Source organism: Hyperolius riggenbachi, chromosome 1 (genome assembly GCF_040937935.1).
Source record: "Hyperolius riggenbachi isolate aHypRig1 chromosome 1, aHypRig1.pri, whole genome shotgun sequence".
NCBI classification, from domain to species: Eukaryota; Metazoa; Chordata; class Amphibia; order Anura; family Hyperoliidae; genus Hyperolius; species Hyperolius riggenbachi.
Window position 1 is genome coordinate 186060449 of NC_090646.1, and position 16020 is coordinate 186076468.

The 16020-nt window shown below is 44.3% G+C and overlaps 1 protein-coding gene and 1 non-coding gene across 2 annotated transcripts in view; both read right to left on the bottom strand.

Moving 5' to 3' along the window:
• Positions 1-230: 230 nt before the first annotated feature.
• Positions 231-16020, bottom strand: part of RPS3A (ribosomal protein S3A) — a 28205-nt gene continuing 12415 nt past the window's right edge. The window contains exons 3-6 of the mRNA XM_068269675.1: positions 13676-13863; positions 8465-8673; positions 2880-2989; positions 231-401 (exon numbers count right to left, since the gene is read on the bottom strand). Coding sequence (XP_068125776.1) covers positions 280-401; positions 2880-2989; positions 8465-8673; positions 13676-13863 — 629 coding nt within the window. The 3' untranslated portion in view covers positions 231-279. The remainder of the gene's footprint in view (positions 402-2879; positions 2990-8464; positions 8674-13675; positions 13864-16020) is intronic.
• On the bottom strand, positions 13952-14017 carry LOC137532816 (small nucleolar RNA SNORD73). Its single transcript, XR_011024009.1, has one exon. It is a non-coding gene; the product is annotated as a small nucleolar RNA SNORD73 (small nucleolar RNA).

The window sequence follows — 16020 nt, forward strand, 5'->3', positions numbered from 1 at the left end:
TCCATACATGTATTATATAATGCTTGCAATGTCCATTGTAACACACAGGTGTTCTGAAAAAACCAATGTGAATCCAGGCTTAATCCTGAGGTCAACCCACAAACACCACTTTACCGCAACCGCTCCCTCAATGAACTGGAAGTATTTTTTTCACAAGTTTGTAAAGAGTAACTTGTTTAGCTTCCAGTGTGTTGCAGCCACCGATAAAATTGAACACAGTAGATCAGCAGTTAAAGAATAGTAGTTTATTTTTTTACAGGCTGCATCAGACTGAACATCTCAAACAGACTCCTGTACAGGGGGTTCGTATCCATCAGCCCTTTCCACTTTGGCGCCGGTCTCATCTCCTGAGGGCTTCCCAGTACCACCACCCTCTCCATGCAGCTCCATAAGTTTACCCACTGTAAAAAAAAAATGTAGACAAATTATTACTTTGAGCAGAAATGCACAAGCAACATCAGAAAGATCTCAACTGCATAGTCACAAAGAATCATTTGGGATAGAAACAGTTTATCAGCATCACAAGACAAAATCAGGGCTGTGGAGTCGGTCCAAAAATCCACCGACTCCTCAGTTTAGGATTCCACTGACTCCGACTCCAATTTGCATATTACAATTTTGTTGATTAAAAGTATGTAACATGAAATTCGTCTCTTAACTGCCAACGCTTAGGCATTTTACAAGACAACTGAAGTGAGAAGGATATGTAGACTACTATATTTATTCCCTTTAGACTATAAAACTAGTCCTTGGTAAGAGTACTTGTAAAAAGGTACAAACCGGAACAAAGAACATCTATCAGGCCCTAGGCAATGTAACTGTGGGTACATGTAAGAATGATGTGCAGGTACTCTGCAGGGGAATGAAGAGATTCTTCCTCTATTACACATTCTTCATGCAATCTGAACAAGGTTTATGGGTGACAGACAACACCTCTGTGTTTAATGTGCAGATCATTCTCAGTGGATTCCCTGCAGCTCTGTGGGGAGTGCATAAGTAGAGTATAGTACTACTGTGTAACAAAGTAAACCTGAGACAGATGAAATCAAAGTTTTATACATACCTGGGGCTTCCTCCAGCCGCCTTCAGGATAATCAGTCCCTCGTTGTCCTCCTCCACCACCTGGATCTTCTGCTATGAGTCCAGGTACTTGAGCCAGTCAGGCGTAGTGCGCATGCACACACTCCGCTGCCAGGAGCATACTACACCTGTGCAGCACTATTGCGCAGGTGCAGAATGTTCCTGGCTTTGGGAGCGGCATGCGGCCGGACAGCACTGACTGGCTGAATTACCAGGACTCATAGCAGAAGATCCGGGTGGTGGAGGACAGCGAGGGACTGATTAGCCTGAAAGGGGCTGGAGGAAGCCCCAGGTATGTATAAAACTTTGATTTCATCTGTCTCAGGTACCCTTTAATTTGTAGTCACCACATTTTAACATATCAAATTATTTGATTTCATCAGCAAAGGGAGTGCATACATTTGCATAAATCAGCATCAGTGCAGAATTATTTCCATCTCATTGACCATCTCTATTAGTGACACAGCTACACATCAGGCTTTATAGATATATATATATATATATATATTCTGAGAAATAGAACATTTTATCATATTTTCTATTTTAATTACAGTTACAAATTCATTAGGAGTCGGTGCATTTTTTCCCGACTCCAGGCACCCAAAATTGCCCGACTCCGACTCCACAGCCCTGGACAGAATACAAGGGATTCAGTTATAAGACATTAATGCACGTAACATTAACCATTTGAGATTCCATCATGCAAATCTCATATCCCAATTGGCATCCCTGTACATTCCAGGATGCAAGACCCAGCCCTGCATCAAAAACAGCTCATGTTACTGTGAGTGCACACACCTCTGCTTAACTAACAATTGTTGCTGTTTGAGTAGCAATCACTCACTCTTAAAGGTTAACTTTTAGGGGGAAAAAATAAAAAATAAAAGGAAAATTTAGGGGGGGGGGGGGGGGGGGGGGAAGTAGATTTTTCATTCAATGAAGTGGTAACCCCTTCCTAGCCTATGAACCCCATTCTGTCATCTCTTCTTGGCCTTAACTACTTGCCGACAGCTCCATGCTTGGCGTGTACGGCTTTCAATGGGGATAGCAGGAGATTGAGTGCACTGATGCGATTGCCACTCAGTGACTGTTAGACAGCAAAACCATCTAATGACCATGCACAGCGCTGTAATCTAAGGCAGCGCTGTACCGTGGGGACAGCCGTGTGACACGGCTGTCCCCTCCTAGTCCAGGAAGTGATTGGCTGTCATAGGCCAAAGCCTATGACAGCCGATCACGCTGATTGGCTGGCGGGGGAAGGGCAGAGTATAAAATAAAATAGAGAAAAGTATAAAAAAAAAAAAAAAAAAAAAAAAAAACACACACCACGACAGTTGGAGAGCGATCAGACCCCACCAACAGAGAGCTCTATTTGTGGGGAGAAAAAAAAAGGGGGGGGGGGGGGAAATCACTTGTGTGCCGAGCTGCGCAGCCCTGCAGTGAGGCCTTAAAGCTGCAGTGGCCCAATTTAAGAGAAAAACGGCCTGGTCTTTGGGGGGGGGGGGGGGGTGTTTACACACCACGGTCCTCAAGTGGTTAAGATGTGTACATGACTAAAGTGAGGCTTGGGGTCAGCGCATTTCTGGCTTGAGCCTGACAGGGTTACCACTTAAGAGGTTAACCCACTTCCTGTGATCTGTGACACACGACTTCCTACATTGGTGATATAGTAAAGGTAAAAAAAAGTCTAAATATTCTTACTTGTCCCATGCTACTCTGTTCTACAAAAGAAGGCAGGCTGAGGTCATGTCACCTCAAGCTGAAAACCCTCTTTAGACGTTAACACTGGGAATACATACGCTCAAATTTTGGCTTCTTCAACATCTTGACTTTACGAACGTAGACATCATGGAGAGGATAGATGGACTGACAGGCCTTTTCAATGTCTTTACCTATGCTGTCTGGAATTCTAAAAATAAAAGCATAGAAGAAAAAAAAATTACATTTACATGCAACTGTCCTATAAAAACATGCCTTCCATATATGCCACAAACTATTCGCAATCACTAAGGGCTAGTTCACATTTGAAGTGCAAATCGAGATCGCCCTCCCACAGAATCTCAATACAATGAGAATCACAACGCAATCGCCCCTGAGGTGCTGCAAGCAGTGCTTCTGCAATGGATTCAAAATAGCAATGATTCAAATAGCAAAATAGCTGCAGTGAGAATGTATCCATAGGGATACATTAGTAGCAGCGTTTTGCTGACGCTGGCAAAACACCACTTCACTAGGCAGAAATGCTGTGGAATACACGTGCTAGTTAATTCTAACATTTGTATAGCGCTTGAGAGCTGCAACCACTAAAAGTGGTTGATTGATTGGTTGAATATTGCCCGAGACTGGCCCTCAATGCTGTACCCCGGGAGCCCATGCAGAGCGTTAATGCAACCAAGTGCACATCCCCTCTGTGACCAGTGACATGGCTCATGTACACAGCAGGATTAATGCAGGCACCAGAAACAGAAGGAGAGCGCCAGCTGGAGAGTTGAGTACAAGTGCTTCACTGCTTGGTTATGTCAGCAGATTTCTGCTACAAATTGAACCAAATTACAATTGGGCAACATGTTGGGGCAACAACCTTTGGCAGATTTGATCACAGTAATGGAATTTTCCCAGGAAATGTGTATGGGCAGACATCCTGTGCCCGTGCAGCCACTCCCCAATGCTCCGACTCCGCCTCTGGTTCACTTCTGGAATTTCAGACTTTAAAGTCTGAAAACCACTGCGCCTGCGTTGCCGTGTCCTCACTCCCGCTGATGGCACCAGGAGCATACTGCGCAGGCCCAATAATAAAGTCTGAAATTCCAGAAGTGAACCAGAGGCGGGGCCGGAGCATTGGGGAGTGGCTGCACGGGCACAGGATGTCTGTGGGGGACCATTAGAAGCCCTGGGTAACTTCAACTCATTTTCCCCCGACCCCCCCTACAGTATCCCTTTAAGGTCCAAACACACTAGTGTGTCGGCTGCTGTGCATTTTTCAGCAACACATCAGTCTAACATTGATTCAGTGCTACTGCAATCAGCACAGGAGTGTACTTGTATTCCCCTTGTACAATTTCAGACCCTACTACAGATGGCCAATGCATTGAAGATAATTCTGGTTTGTGTAGCTGGTGTAAAGCATAGGAGTGTGGGAAGTGCTTTTAATTGGCCCAATTGAATTCCAAGCTTCAAACAACTGGCACACAAGACAATTTGTAGTATCATTGATCCTGTCTAGTCCACACACTATGCAGGTTTGTGTGGTCGTTTACCAAGATACAACTTTGGTTGCAAACTTCACCACGTAAAATGCATTATTTGCTCAATATGCATACATGAACAATATCTCAAAGCTTATTAGGTATTGCAATGAGATGCTAATAGTGAGTTGATGAAAATATGCCCATTATACAAATACAGTGGAGGAAATAATTATTTGACCCCTCGCTGATTTTGTAAGTTTGTCCAATGACAAAGAAATGAAAAGTCTCAGAACAGTATCATTTCAATGGTAGGTTTATTTTAACAGTGGCAGATAGCACATCAAAAGGAAAATCGAAAAAATAACCTTAAATAAAAGATAGCAACTGATTTGCATTTCATTGAGTGAAATAAGTTTTTGAACCCCTACCAACCATTAAGAGTTCTGGCTCCCACAGAGTGGTTAGACACTTCTACTCAATTAGTCACCCTCATTAAGGACACCTGTCTTAACTAGTCACCTGTCCACAGAATCAATCAAGCAGACTCCAAACTCTCCAACATGGGAAAGACCAAAGAGCTGTCCAAGGATGTCAGAGACAAAATTGTAGACCTGCACAAGGCTGGAATGGGCTACAAAACCATTAGCAAGAAGCTGGGAGAGAAGGTGACAACTGTTGGTGCGATTGTTCGAAAATGGAAGGAGCACAAAATGACCATCAATCGACCTCGCTCTGGGGCTCCACGCAAGATCTCACCTCGTGGGGTGTCAATGGTTCTGAGAAAGGTGAAAAAGCATCCTAGAACTACACGGGAGGAGTTAGTGAATGACCTCCAATTAGCAGGGACCACAGTCACCAAGAAAACCATTGGAAACACATTACACCGCAATGGATTAAAATCCTGCAGGGCTCGCAAGGTCCCCCTGCTCAAGAAGGCACATGTGCAGGCCCGTCTGAAGTTTGCCAATGAACACCTGAATGATTCTGTGAGTGACTGGGAGAAGGTGCTGTGGTCTGATGAGACCAAAATAGAGCTCTTTGGCATTAACTCAACTCGCTGTGTTTGGAGGAAGAAAAATGCTGCCTATGACCCCCAAAACACCGTCCCCACCGTCAAGCATGGGGGTGGAAACATTTTGCTTTGGGGGTGTTTTTCTGCTAAGGGCACAGGACAACTTAATCGCATTAGCGGGAAAATGGACGGAGCCATGTATCGTGAAATCCTGAACGACAACCTCCTTCCCTCTGCCAGGAAACTGAAAATGGGTCGTGGATGGGTGTTCCAGCACGACAATGACCCAAAAAACATACAGCAAAGGCAACAAAGGAGTGGCTCAAGAAGAAGCACATTAAGGTCATGGAGTGGCCTAGTCAGTCTCCGGACCTTAATCCAATAGAAAACCTATGGAGGGAGCTCAAGCTCAGAGTTGCACAGAGACGGCCTCGAAACCTTAGGGATTTAGAGATGATCTGCAAAGAGTGGACCAACATTCCTCCTAAAATGTGTGCAAACTTGGTCATCAATTACAAGAAACGTTTGACCTCTGTGCTTGCAAACAAGGGTTTTTCCACTAAGTATTAAAGAGACTCTGTAACATTCAAAAGATCCCCTGGGGGGTACTCACCTCGGGTGGGGGAAGCCTCCGGATCCTAATGAGGCTTCCCACGCCGTCCTCTGTCCCACGGGGGTCTCTCCGCAGCCCTCCGAACAGCCGGCGACTGTGCCGACTGTCATTTCAATATTTACCTTTGCTGGCTCCAGCGGGGGCGCTGTGGCGGCTTTCCATTCCGAACTACACGGAAATACCCGATCTCATTCGGGTCCGCTCTACTGCGCAGGCAACTTGCGCCTGCGCAGTAGAGCGGACCCGACGGCGATCGGGTATTTCCGTGTAGTTCGGAGCCGACAGCCGTCAGAGCGCCTGCGCAGGAGCCAGGAAGGTAAATATTGACGTCACCGCTGCCCGGACTCCACGGAGGGCTGCAGCGAGACCCCTGACGGATGGAGGACGGCGTGGGGAGCCTCATTAGGATCCGGAGGCTTCCCCCACCCGAGGTGAGTACCCCCCAGGGGATCTTTTTATGTTACAGTTCCTCTTTAAGTCTTTTATTGTTAGAGGGTTCAAAAACTTATTTCACTCAATGAAATGCAAATCAGTTGCTATCTTTTATTTAGTGTTATTTTTTTGATTTTCCTTTTGATGTGCTATCTGCCACTTAAAATAAACCTACCATTGAAATGATACTGTTCTGAGACTTCATTTCTTTGTCATTGGACAAACTTACAAAATCAGTGAGGGGTCAAATAATTATTTCCTCCACTGTATATACAGCAGTGGTGGCATTTGGTCCATTTTCAAGCTTGATGACATAGCATTAACTCAGAATCAGCATCTCACCCTACTTAAGCTGCACCATTTGAAGGACAACTTTAGTGAGAAGTATATGGAGGCTGCCATATTAATTTCCTTTTAACCTCTTGCCGACCGCGTCACGCCAGTTGGCGTGGCCGCGGCGGCAGCCCCAGGACCGCCTAACACCAATTGGCGTAAAGTCCTGGGGCTCCGTTTTGCAGGAGATCGCACGCAGGCTGCGCGCGCATCTCCTGCTTGGGGGGCGGAGCTCCGCCCCGCCTTCAGTCTCCGAGCGGCTATTGCCGCTCGGGAGACTGTTAGACGGCGTGATCGCCGTCTATTTACTCTGTGCAGCGCTGCGATCAGCAGCAGCGCTGCACTGGGGACAGCCGTGTGACACGGCTGTCCCCATGGGGGACAAGAGAGCGATCGGCTCTCATAGGCAGAAGCCTATGACAGCCGATCGCCGTAATTGGCCGGCTGTGGGGAGGGAGGGAGGGAGCGAGGGAGGGAAGGGATTTAAAGGAAGAGGGGTTTTTTTTTTTTTTTTTTTTTAAATACGGCAACACAAATATTTATTAAACAAAAATTAAACATGGGGGGAGCGATCAGACCCCACCAACAGAGAGCTCTGTTGGTGGGGAGAAAAGGGGGGGGGGGAATCACTCGTGTGCTATGTTGTGCGGCCCTGCAGCTTGGCCTTAAAGCTGCAGTGGCCTTTTAAACTAAAAATTGCCTGGTCACTAGGGGGGTTTAGCCCTGCAGTCCTCAAGAGGTTAAACAATATCAGTTGCCTGGCAGCCCTGCTGATCCTTTTGACAGCAGTACTGTCTGAATCACACCTGAAACAAGCATGCAGCTAATCTTCTCAGATCTGACAATTCAGGAACACCTGATCTGCATGTTTGATCTGGGTCTGTGGCTACAAGCATTAGAGACAGAGAATCAGCAGGATAGCCCAGCAACTAGAAATGTTTAAACGGAAGTAAATATGGAAAGCCTCTCCATTTACTTCTCACTACAGTTGTCCCATAAAAAAAAAAACCCTGAACAGAGATATTTCCTTTTCATCAATACCAATTGCCTGGCATGTTGATCTAAGGGTGCAGTAGTATCCATAACACACCTGAGACATAAGGCTAATCCAGACATGTCAGGACCATCTGATCTACATGCTTGTTCAGGGTCAATGGCAGTCTCTCAACCTTTGTACAGTGGAGGAAACATTCAAATAACTTTTGAATCTTAAGGAACCCCTGCATTAGCAGCAGTAGTGGAGATTTTGCAGAATGCACAGTCTTTAAAAGAGAGTGTGGCTGTAACAGCCTTGTTTAGCCCCCTTTCCCAGATTTCTTCCTTGCAGCGTTTCTTGCTATATAGACCCCCAGAATTATTGTGCTCTGATATAACAGTACTATTAGTGATGGCCATGTCTATGAGAACGCATGAAGATGCATGTGATACGTTCAATCAGCAGATAGATTTGCAAAGCTCTGATTTGCTGTGATCACATCATCATGACATGACTAGCAAACCAGAGACTTGCATCTCTCTTACCAGACCAAACTGATCACATGCTTCTCCATGCGTTCTAGACAGGACCATCAAATTAGGTTGCTCATTATTCTGCCTCCTTATTTAATTGCTTTTTATTAATGTTGGTTTTAAGTACTATTAATAATAATAATAATAAGTATTATAAGCAGAGCAGCAGCATGACTGCGAGGTAACTGGTATTATTTAAAAGAAAAGAACAGCCTTCACATCCCTTAGTTCAGGTATTCTTTGGGGGAGCCCTTTCCTTTCTCAGCACATAGGGGAGATCACATTGGAATTACTTACAGTTTGTTAACAACCTCCTTTAAGTCGTTGGTCTGCACTTCCCGGGTCATGATTTCCATCATCTTCTTACGAATCTGACGGACCTGCTGGTGCTGGGCGTATGAAGTCTTTCTGATCTGGTTGTTGCGCTTCTTGGTGAAACCAACACAGAAGAGACGGAGCAAGTACCCATCTGTTGTCTTCACATCAACATGTGCTTCAATCATGGTCTATTGGGGAGGGAAGAGGGAAAATAAAATAAAAAGATCGAAAAACCCTTAGTACATATCTAATTTCAACATACTAATTGATGACATTGAACAGGATAGGATGTTTATTGAAAATCAGAATTGAAAAGACCTGATGAGAATTAATCTCATCTATAGTCTTAATCTGAGGCTCACAGTGGTGTATAAATGGCCGCATAGTAACGCGGTCTCCGCACTGCAATGCTCCACCTATGTTCAGTCTGCTGCGGGCTAATGGCCTGTGCCATCCCAATGCACTGCATGCAGTGTGTTACCCCAAAACAAGTGTTAATGACTCACTATATGCAACACTTCCGGATAACCTGCGCCGCACCTTTCCCATCCCATTTCTGCGGTAACAGGAAACACTACTCCCACTGTGAACCTACCCTTAAACAGGACTTTTGTGGAATCCCAGCATCTTATTCTATTCCATTAAAATTGACTGATGTAAATGTTCATTTCTAATGTTATGCAACTCCCACTGTAGAAAAATTCAGAATTACTGATCCTGCTTTCCATTCCCTGCCCAAGAGTTACGCAACAGACTAGTTCTTTATAGGACTGAGAAAGTACATACACGTGACTTCCTGTATACTTTAACCAGTTCACCCCCAAGTGGTTTTTACCTTAACAGACCAGAGCAATTTTCACCTGTCAGTGATCCTCCCTTTTATTCACTAATAAACTTTATTACTACTTATCACAACAAAATGATCTATATCTCATTTTTTTTTGCCACCAATTAGCCTTTCTGCGGGTAGTATATTTTGCTAAGATTTTTTTTATTCTAAATGTGTTTTAACGGGAAAAAGTAAGAAAATAATGGAAAAAATTAATTATGTCTCAGTTTCTGGCCATTATAGTTTTAAAATTAAACGTTCTCCTGTAGATAAAACCAACACATTTGCCCAGTTATCCCGATTATTAAACCGTTTGTCACTATCACAATGTATGGCGACAATATATTATTTTGAAATATAGGTGTTATCTTTCAGGGGGGGTCCCAAATCCCAGATTGCGGCGACCCAACGGTAAATAGCAGCGCGCACGCGTGCGGAGCGCGGGGGTGACTTAAAACATCCTGTTGCCATTAAAAGCATCAAACAGGGCGTTTTAATAAGTCAGGTTGCCATTAACTGGTTAAACAGATGCTCCTAATGGCTCTCCTCTAGCACAGTTGTAACTTCAAGCATTTTCGGCAACTGATGCTAAAAAGCATTTGGCACAATTTATGGAATCAAAACTTAGGATGACTGCTCCACAACTAATATGCCTGGAGAATGTGCAAATGGAAGTGGGAGACAATGCTGTCCCAGGAGTAGCAGGAGCAGATTTGTTTAAAGGGACTCCGAGCACCTCTCATGGGGATGCCTTATAGAGTCCAACCAGTACTGCAAAGTACTTAAAGACTCATACCTTTCTGTAGCTTGTGCTCTTTCATTTGATGCCTGAATCGCCGTTCTACACCAAATAGTTTGATTTTAATATAAAAATCATGACTGCCATCTTGGCTATGTTATATCTTCCAGGTCACCCCTGTCTTTTCTGTTAGAGAAGTGCATCACTGAATGAAGCAGGATGAGGAAGTGACACAGCCACTGCAAGAGGCTCCTCCAGAGGAGTCATAGCATGACTTTGTTGGAAGTCTTCTGTCTTAAAGGGAAGGTTCAGGGACTGTCTAAAAAAAAAAAAAAAAAATCCGCATCCACTTACCTGGGGCTTCCTCCAGCCCGTGGCAGGCAGGAGGTGCCCTCGGCGCCGCTCCGCAGGCTGCCGGTGGTCTCCGGTGGCCAACCCGACCTGGCCAGGCCGGCGGCCAGGTCGGGCTCCTTCCGCGTTCCAAAATGCGCCTCACGGCGGCGCGCTGACGTCATCGGACGTCCTCCGGGCTTTACTGCGCAGGCTCAGTAGTTCTGAGCCTGCGCAGTAAAGCCCGGAGGACGTCCGATGGCGTCAGCGCGCCGCATTGAGGCGCATTTTGGAACGCGGAAGGAGCCCGACCGTCGGCCACCGGCAGCCTGCGGAGCGGCGCCGAGGGCACCTCCTGCCTGCCACGGGCTGGAGGAAGCCCCAGGTAAGTGGATGCGGATTTTTATTTTTTTAGACAGTCCCTGAACCTTCCCTTTAAAGGCATGCCCATAAGAGATGCTCGGAGTCTCTTTAAAAAGGAAGCCGGAAGTAAGAGGGATATGGGGGCTGCCATATTAAAAATGGCACTTAAGCAGGGGGAGGGGAGAGAGAACTTAAAAAAAAAAATTCAGTTTTACTCACCTGGGGCTTTTACCAGCCCCCTGCAGCAGTCCGGTGCCAAGTAGCTGGTGGCAGGGGACAAGAGGATCCGATCGGGACTGCGAGGGCACCGGACAGCTGCAGGGGGCTGGTAGAAGCCCTAGGTCAGTAAAACTATTTTCTTAGGCTCAAGTATACCTTTAATTTCTTTTTTGAACAATAGCAGTTGCCTGGCTATAATGCTGATCCTCTGCTTTTAATACTTTTAGCCATAGACTTGGAACAAGCATGCAGCAGATCAGGTGTTTCTGACATGGTTAAATCTGAAGAGATTAGCTGCATGCTTGTTTCTGGTGTGATTCAGGCACTACTGTGGCCAAATAGATCAGTTGCCTACCAGGCAACTGCTATGGTTTAAAAAATAAATAAATATGGCAGCTTCTCACGTCAGTTGTCCTTTTAGCCTGGTACACACCATGCAATTTCCAGTCCGATAGATGGGTCGAATAGATCATTTCCGTCAGGTCCGGTCTGATTTCCAATCAATTTGCATTGAAGTGATCAGAAAAATAATCGGAAATCCGATCGGATGTGTCGGAAATTATCAACCCATCTATCTGATGGGAAATTGCATGGTGTGCACCAGGCTTTGCAAATTAATGCATGAATGGTCAGTTCTCCAGTAAAATGCTGACATCTAGGACAACACACTGCTTCAGGCCAGGAACAGGGCAGGTGTTCACGCTGCAAATGTTTCAACACTGCAGTCCGTGCAGGGGGTGTGAGGCTCTGGCTCATAAGAACAACTCGCTGCTCTATACTCTAAATCTGACATCACTATAAATGCCGCAGCCACTAATTCCTGCTGTCAGCAGTCAGCTAACAGACATTGTGGGAGCCTTGATCTTTAACCGGTTCAGCACCGCAGTCTGAAAAGCTCATGCATCCGAGCAACGTTCACCTCCCATTCATTCGCCTATAACTTTATTGCTACTTATCACAATGAATTGATCTATATCTTGTTTTTTCCGCCACTAATTAGGCTTTCTTTGGGTGCTACATTTTGCTAAGAATTATTTTTTTCTAAATCTATTTTAACAGGAAGATTAAGAAAGAAATGAAAAAAAATTAATTTCTCAGTTTTTGGCCATTATAGTTTGAAATTAATATACGCTACCGTAATTAAAACTCATGTATTTTATTTGCCCATCTGTCCCGGTTATTACCTCGTTTAAACGATGTCCCTATCACAATTTATGGTGCCGATATTTCATTTAGAAATAAAAGGTGCATTTTTTCAATTTGCGTCCACTATTCATAAGCTTATAATTTTAAATACTATAACATTCTCTTGACATGCATATTTAAAAAGTTCAGACCCTTGGGTAACTATGTTTTTGCTTTTTTTTTAATTGTATTTTTTTTTTTTTTAAATAAAAAAAAAAAAAGTGTATGTGGGTAATTTTTGGTGTGGGAGGGAAACTGCTAATTTTAAATGTAAAATAATAATTTTTTTTTTATTAAAAATGTATGTGGGTGCAGTTTACTATTTGGCCACAAGATGGCCACAGTGGAAAAAGTCCTGGATGCAAACGATCTCGCATCCAGGAACTAAAATGCTGGGGAGAAGTTTCCTGGGGGCAGAAATACCGCGCTCTCTGGAGAGAAAGCGTCGGTATTTCTGCGGGGAAGTTAGATCAGTGGGGGTCTAGCAGCGGGAGCGCGCGCAGGGGCGCGCCCGATCACGCGCACCAGCCGGCGGCAGCAGCGCCTATCTGGACGAGGAAGCTTGTCCAGATAGGCCAAACTAGTTAAAGAGACTAATGAAAAAAAAAGTTCCCCGGGGGGCGGGGGGGATACTCACCTTGGTAGGGGGAAGTCTCTGGATCCTATCGAGGCTTTCCCCGTCGTCCTGTGTCCCACGAAGGTCTTGCTGCAGCCCACTGAATGCAAAGCCGACAATTTGTCAGGCTGTACAATATTTACCTGTCCCTGTTCCAGCGGGGGCGCTGCTGTGGCTCTCCGCTCAGAAATAGGCAATCTCATTCAGGTCCGCTCTACTGCACAGGAGACTTGCGCCTGCGCAGTAGAGCCGAGCCGACTGTGATCGGCTATTTCTGAGCCGCTACTGCGCCGCGAAGGTAAATATTTACATGCCCGCTGTTCAGTGGGCTGCAGCGAGACCACATGGGACACCTGGAGGACGGGGGAAGCCTTGATAGGAGAGTATCCACCAGGGGATTTTTTTTAACTTCACAAATCCTCTTTAAAGCCCTTAAAATTTCATAGCTTCTGATCTGTAAATATATCAAATTTCCATTCATCTTAGCTGATGTATGGACCAACGTACCAATGCTCAGGCCAGACACACACTACCTATAAAGCTGAAAAGCTGTACACACTAGCATCTAATCCAGATTTTATAGACGCTCTGGAGTAACAGGTTATTAAAACAATATCGTGATACTTCAAGGTGGCTGAAATACACACATATAAAATAATTAAGACCAATAGTCACTTCAGCACTAAAAAAAGAAACAGAAGTGATGTAATTGTAGGAGCATCTGAACGATCTCAAGAGAGTAATCACAGAGCATCATTTGGGACCGAAACATTTGCTCCCATACAGTACAGGCTTTCAACCCTAAGGAGAAAATGGCAACTCCAGTGGCATTCACATGTCCTCAGTGATTGGGCGCCTTTATGAGCCAAGTATAGCTGCACTTTGCTTTTTAAGTTATTTAATACAAACCTGCCATTTCTTGACCATGGAGCACATCTTGTCACGGGTAAGATCCATACCATGGAAGTTGGTGAGACAGTTCTTGCCCTGAACATCTTCAGTGATAAGTTTAAATTTACGGAAGGCCACTTCGTCGTTCTGCAAGTCAGCAAGGCTAACCTCAAACACACGGCCTTTAAGCCCATCAGATGCGATCTCTGCGTTAAACAAACAGAACAAAACATGAACGAGTTTGCCCTGAATCTATCACCATAAATGGATACTAAACTAATAGGAAAAAATGGAAATGTCAGTAGATCTCAAATTAGTAATCACTGACTTCATATGGGACCGAAATTGTCATCATTCATTCCCATTTTTGCCATGAATCCTTTCAATCAAAACTGATTACATAAAGCCAAAGCAAGGCTGCATCACATTCAGGTATAACTACTAAATTAGTAAAAATGCTGCCCGATTTGCCTTCATTTGCAACCCACAGATGCCACCTGCCAATAACCTGAACCTCACTAAATGTCAAATGTGCCACTGCGTTCCATTAGTCACACTTTTTAACCACATCTTCACCCCAACCAGGCAAGATAGTTTTCTAGTGAAAACAATGAACTATAGTAATCAGTGAACTAATGCCCACTATACACCATGCAATTTCACATCAGATCGACCGATCGAATTGATAGTTTGACAGGTCCAAGCAGGTTTCAGATAGATTTTGTACAGAGGTGATTAGAAAAATCCATTAGAAATCTGATCGGACCTGTTGGAAATGATCTATCTGACGGGAAATTACATGGTGTACCAGTCACGCACCTAATAGCCATTGTATTTCAATGCTTTGGAATTGCTGAATCTATCTTTGCGGGGAAAACCAAGGTGAAGTATTTCAAATGTTTGCATGGATCTTTTTTTGTTTCTTAATTAACCACTTTGCATTCAGTCGTTTTCACTTTATGCATCCGAGCAATGTTCACCTCCCATTCATTAGCCTATAACGTTATCACTACTTATCACAATTAACTGATCTATATCTTGTTTTTTCCACCACCAATTAGGCTTTCTTTGGGGGGTACATTTTACTAAGAGCCACTTTACTGTAAATGCATTTTAAAGTGGTCTAACACCCAGCATTTCAACTTTGCTTTAAAAGATTGCTTACAGCTTAGAAACGATTATGCCAGATTTTTTTTTTTAGCAGAAATTCACTGAATGGATTAAACATGACATTTTAGTGCTGCATTTAGCTAGAAATCCTCCTCCATGCTTAGGTTTAGTTACAAATGTATCTATTTACAAAGTAATAAACAAACACTGCTCTGAGAGAACAAAGAGGGCTTCCCCCCCAGGCTTTTCAGAGGTCTAATTGCATTCCAAACAAAGATACATTTGTAACTAAAGATAAGAAAGGATGCAGATTCCTAGTTAAATCCAACACTAAAATGTCATGTTTAACCCATTCAGTGAATTTCTGCTTGAAAAAGAAAAAAATCTGGCATAATTTCTAAGCTGTAAGCAATCTTTTAAAGCAAAGTTGTAATGCTGGGTGTTAAAACGCTTTAACAGGAAGAAAAAAAAAAAAAAAAAAAAAAAAGAAACCGGAAAAATTCATTATTTCTCCGTTTTCGGCCATTATAGTTTTAAAATACATGCCTCCATAATTAAAACTGATGTATTGTATTTGCCAGTTTGTCCCGGTTATCTCACCGTTTAAATTATGTCCCCATCACAATGTATGGCGACAATATTTTATTTGGAAATAAAAGTGCATTTTTTCAGTTTTGCATCTATCACTATTTACAAGCTTATAATTTATGAAAAAAAAAATCCTCTTTATATTGATATTTAACCTCCCTGGCGGTTAATTTTTTTTTCCAAATTGAAAAAATCTTTTTTTTTTTTTATTTCATGTAAAGCTACCAGAGTGGTAGCTACATGAAACACCACTAGAGGGCGCATGTGTCCCTCATGTGCGATCGTCGCCGGCATTTATAGCAAACAGGGGAACGCGTATATAACGCGTTCCCCTGTTTGGCTTCTGTCGCCATGGCGATGATCGGAATGACGTCAGGCACACCCGATCCAGCCCATAGCGCTGCCCGGAACTCATTGATCCGGGCAGCGCAGGGCTCTGGCGGGGGGCCCTCTTCAGCCGCTGCGTGCGGCCGATCGCCGCAGAGCGGCGGCGATCAAGCTGTGCGCGCGGCTAGCAAAGTGCTGGCTGCGCGCACAGCACTTTACAGCATGAAAATCGCCCCACCAGGGGCTGAGATCTCCCCCTGCGCGGCATAGCCCGAGCTCAGCTCAGGCTTACCGCCAGGGAGGTTAACCACTTTACCCCTAGAGGTGCGGATTTCTCC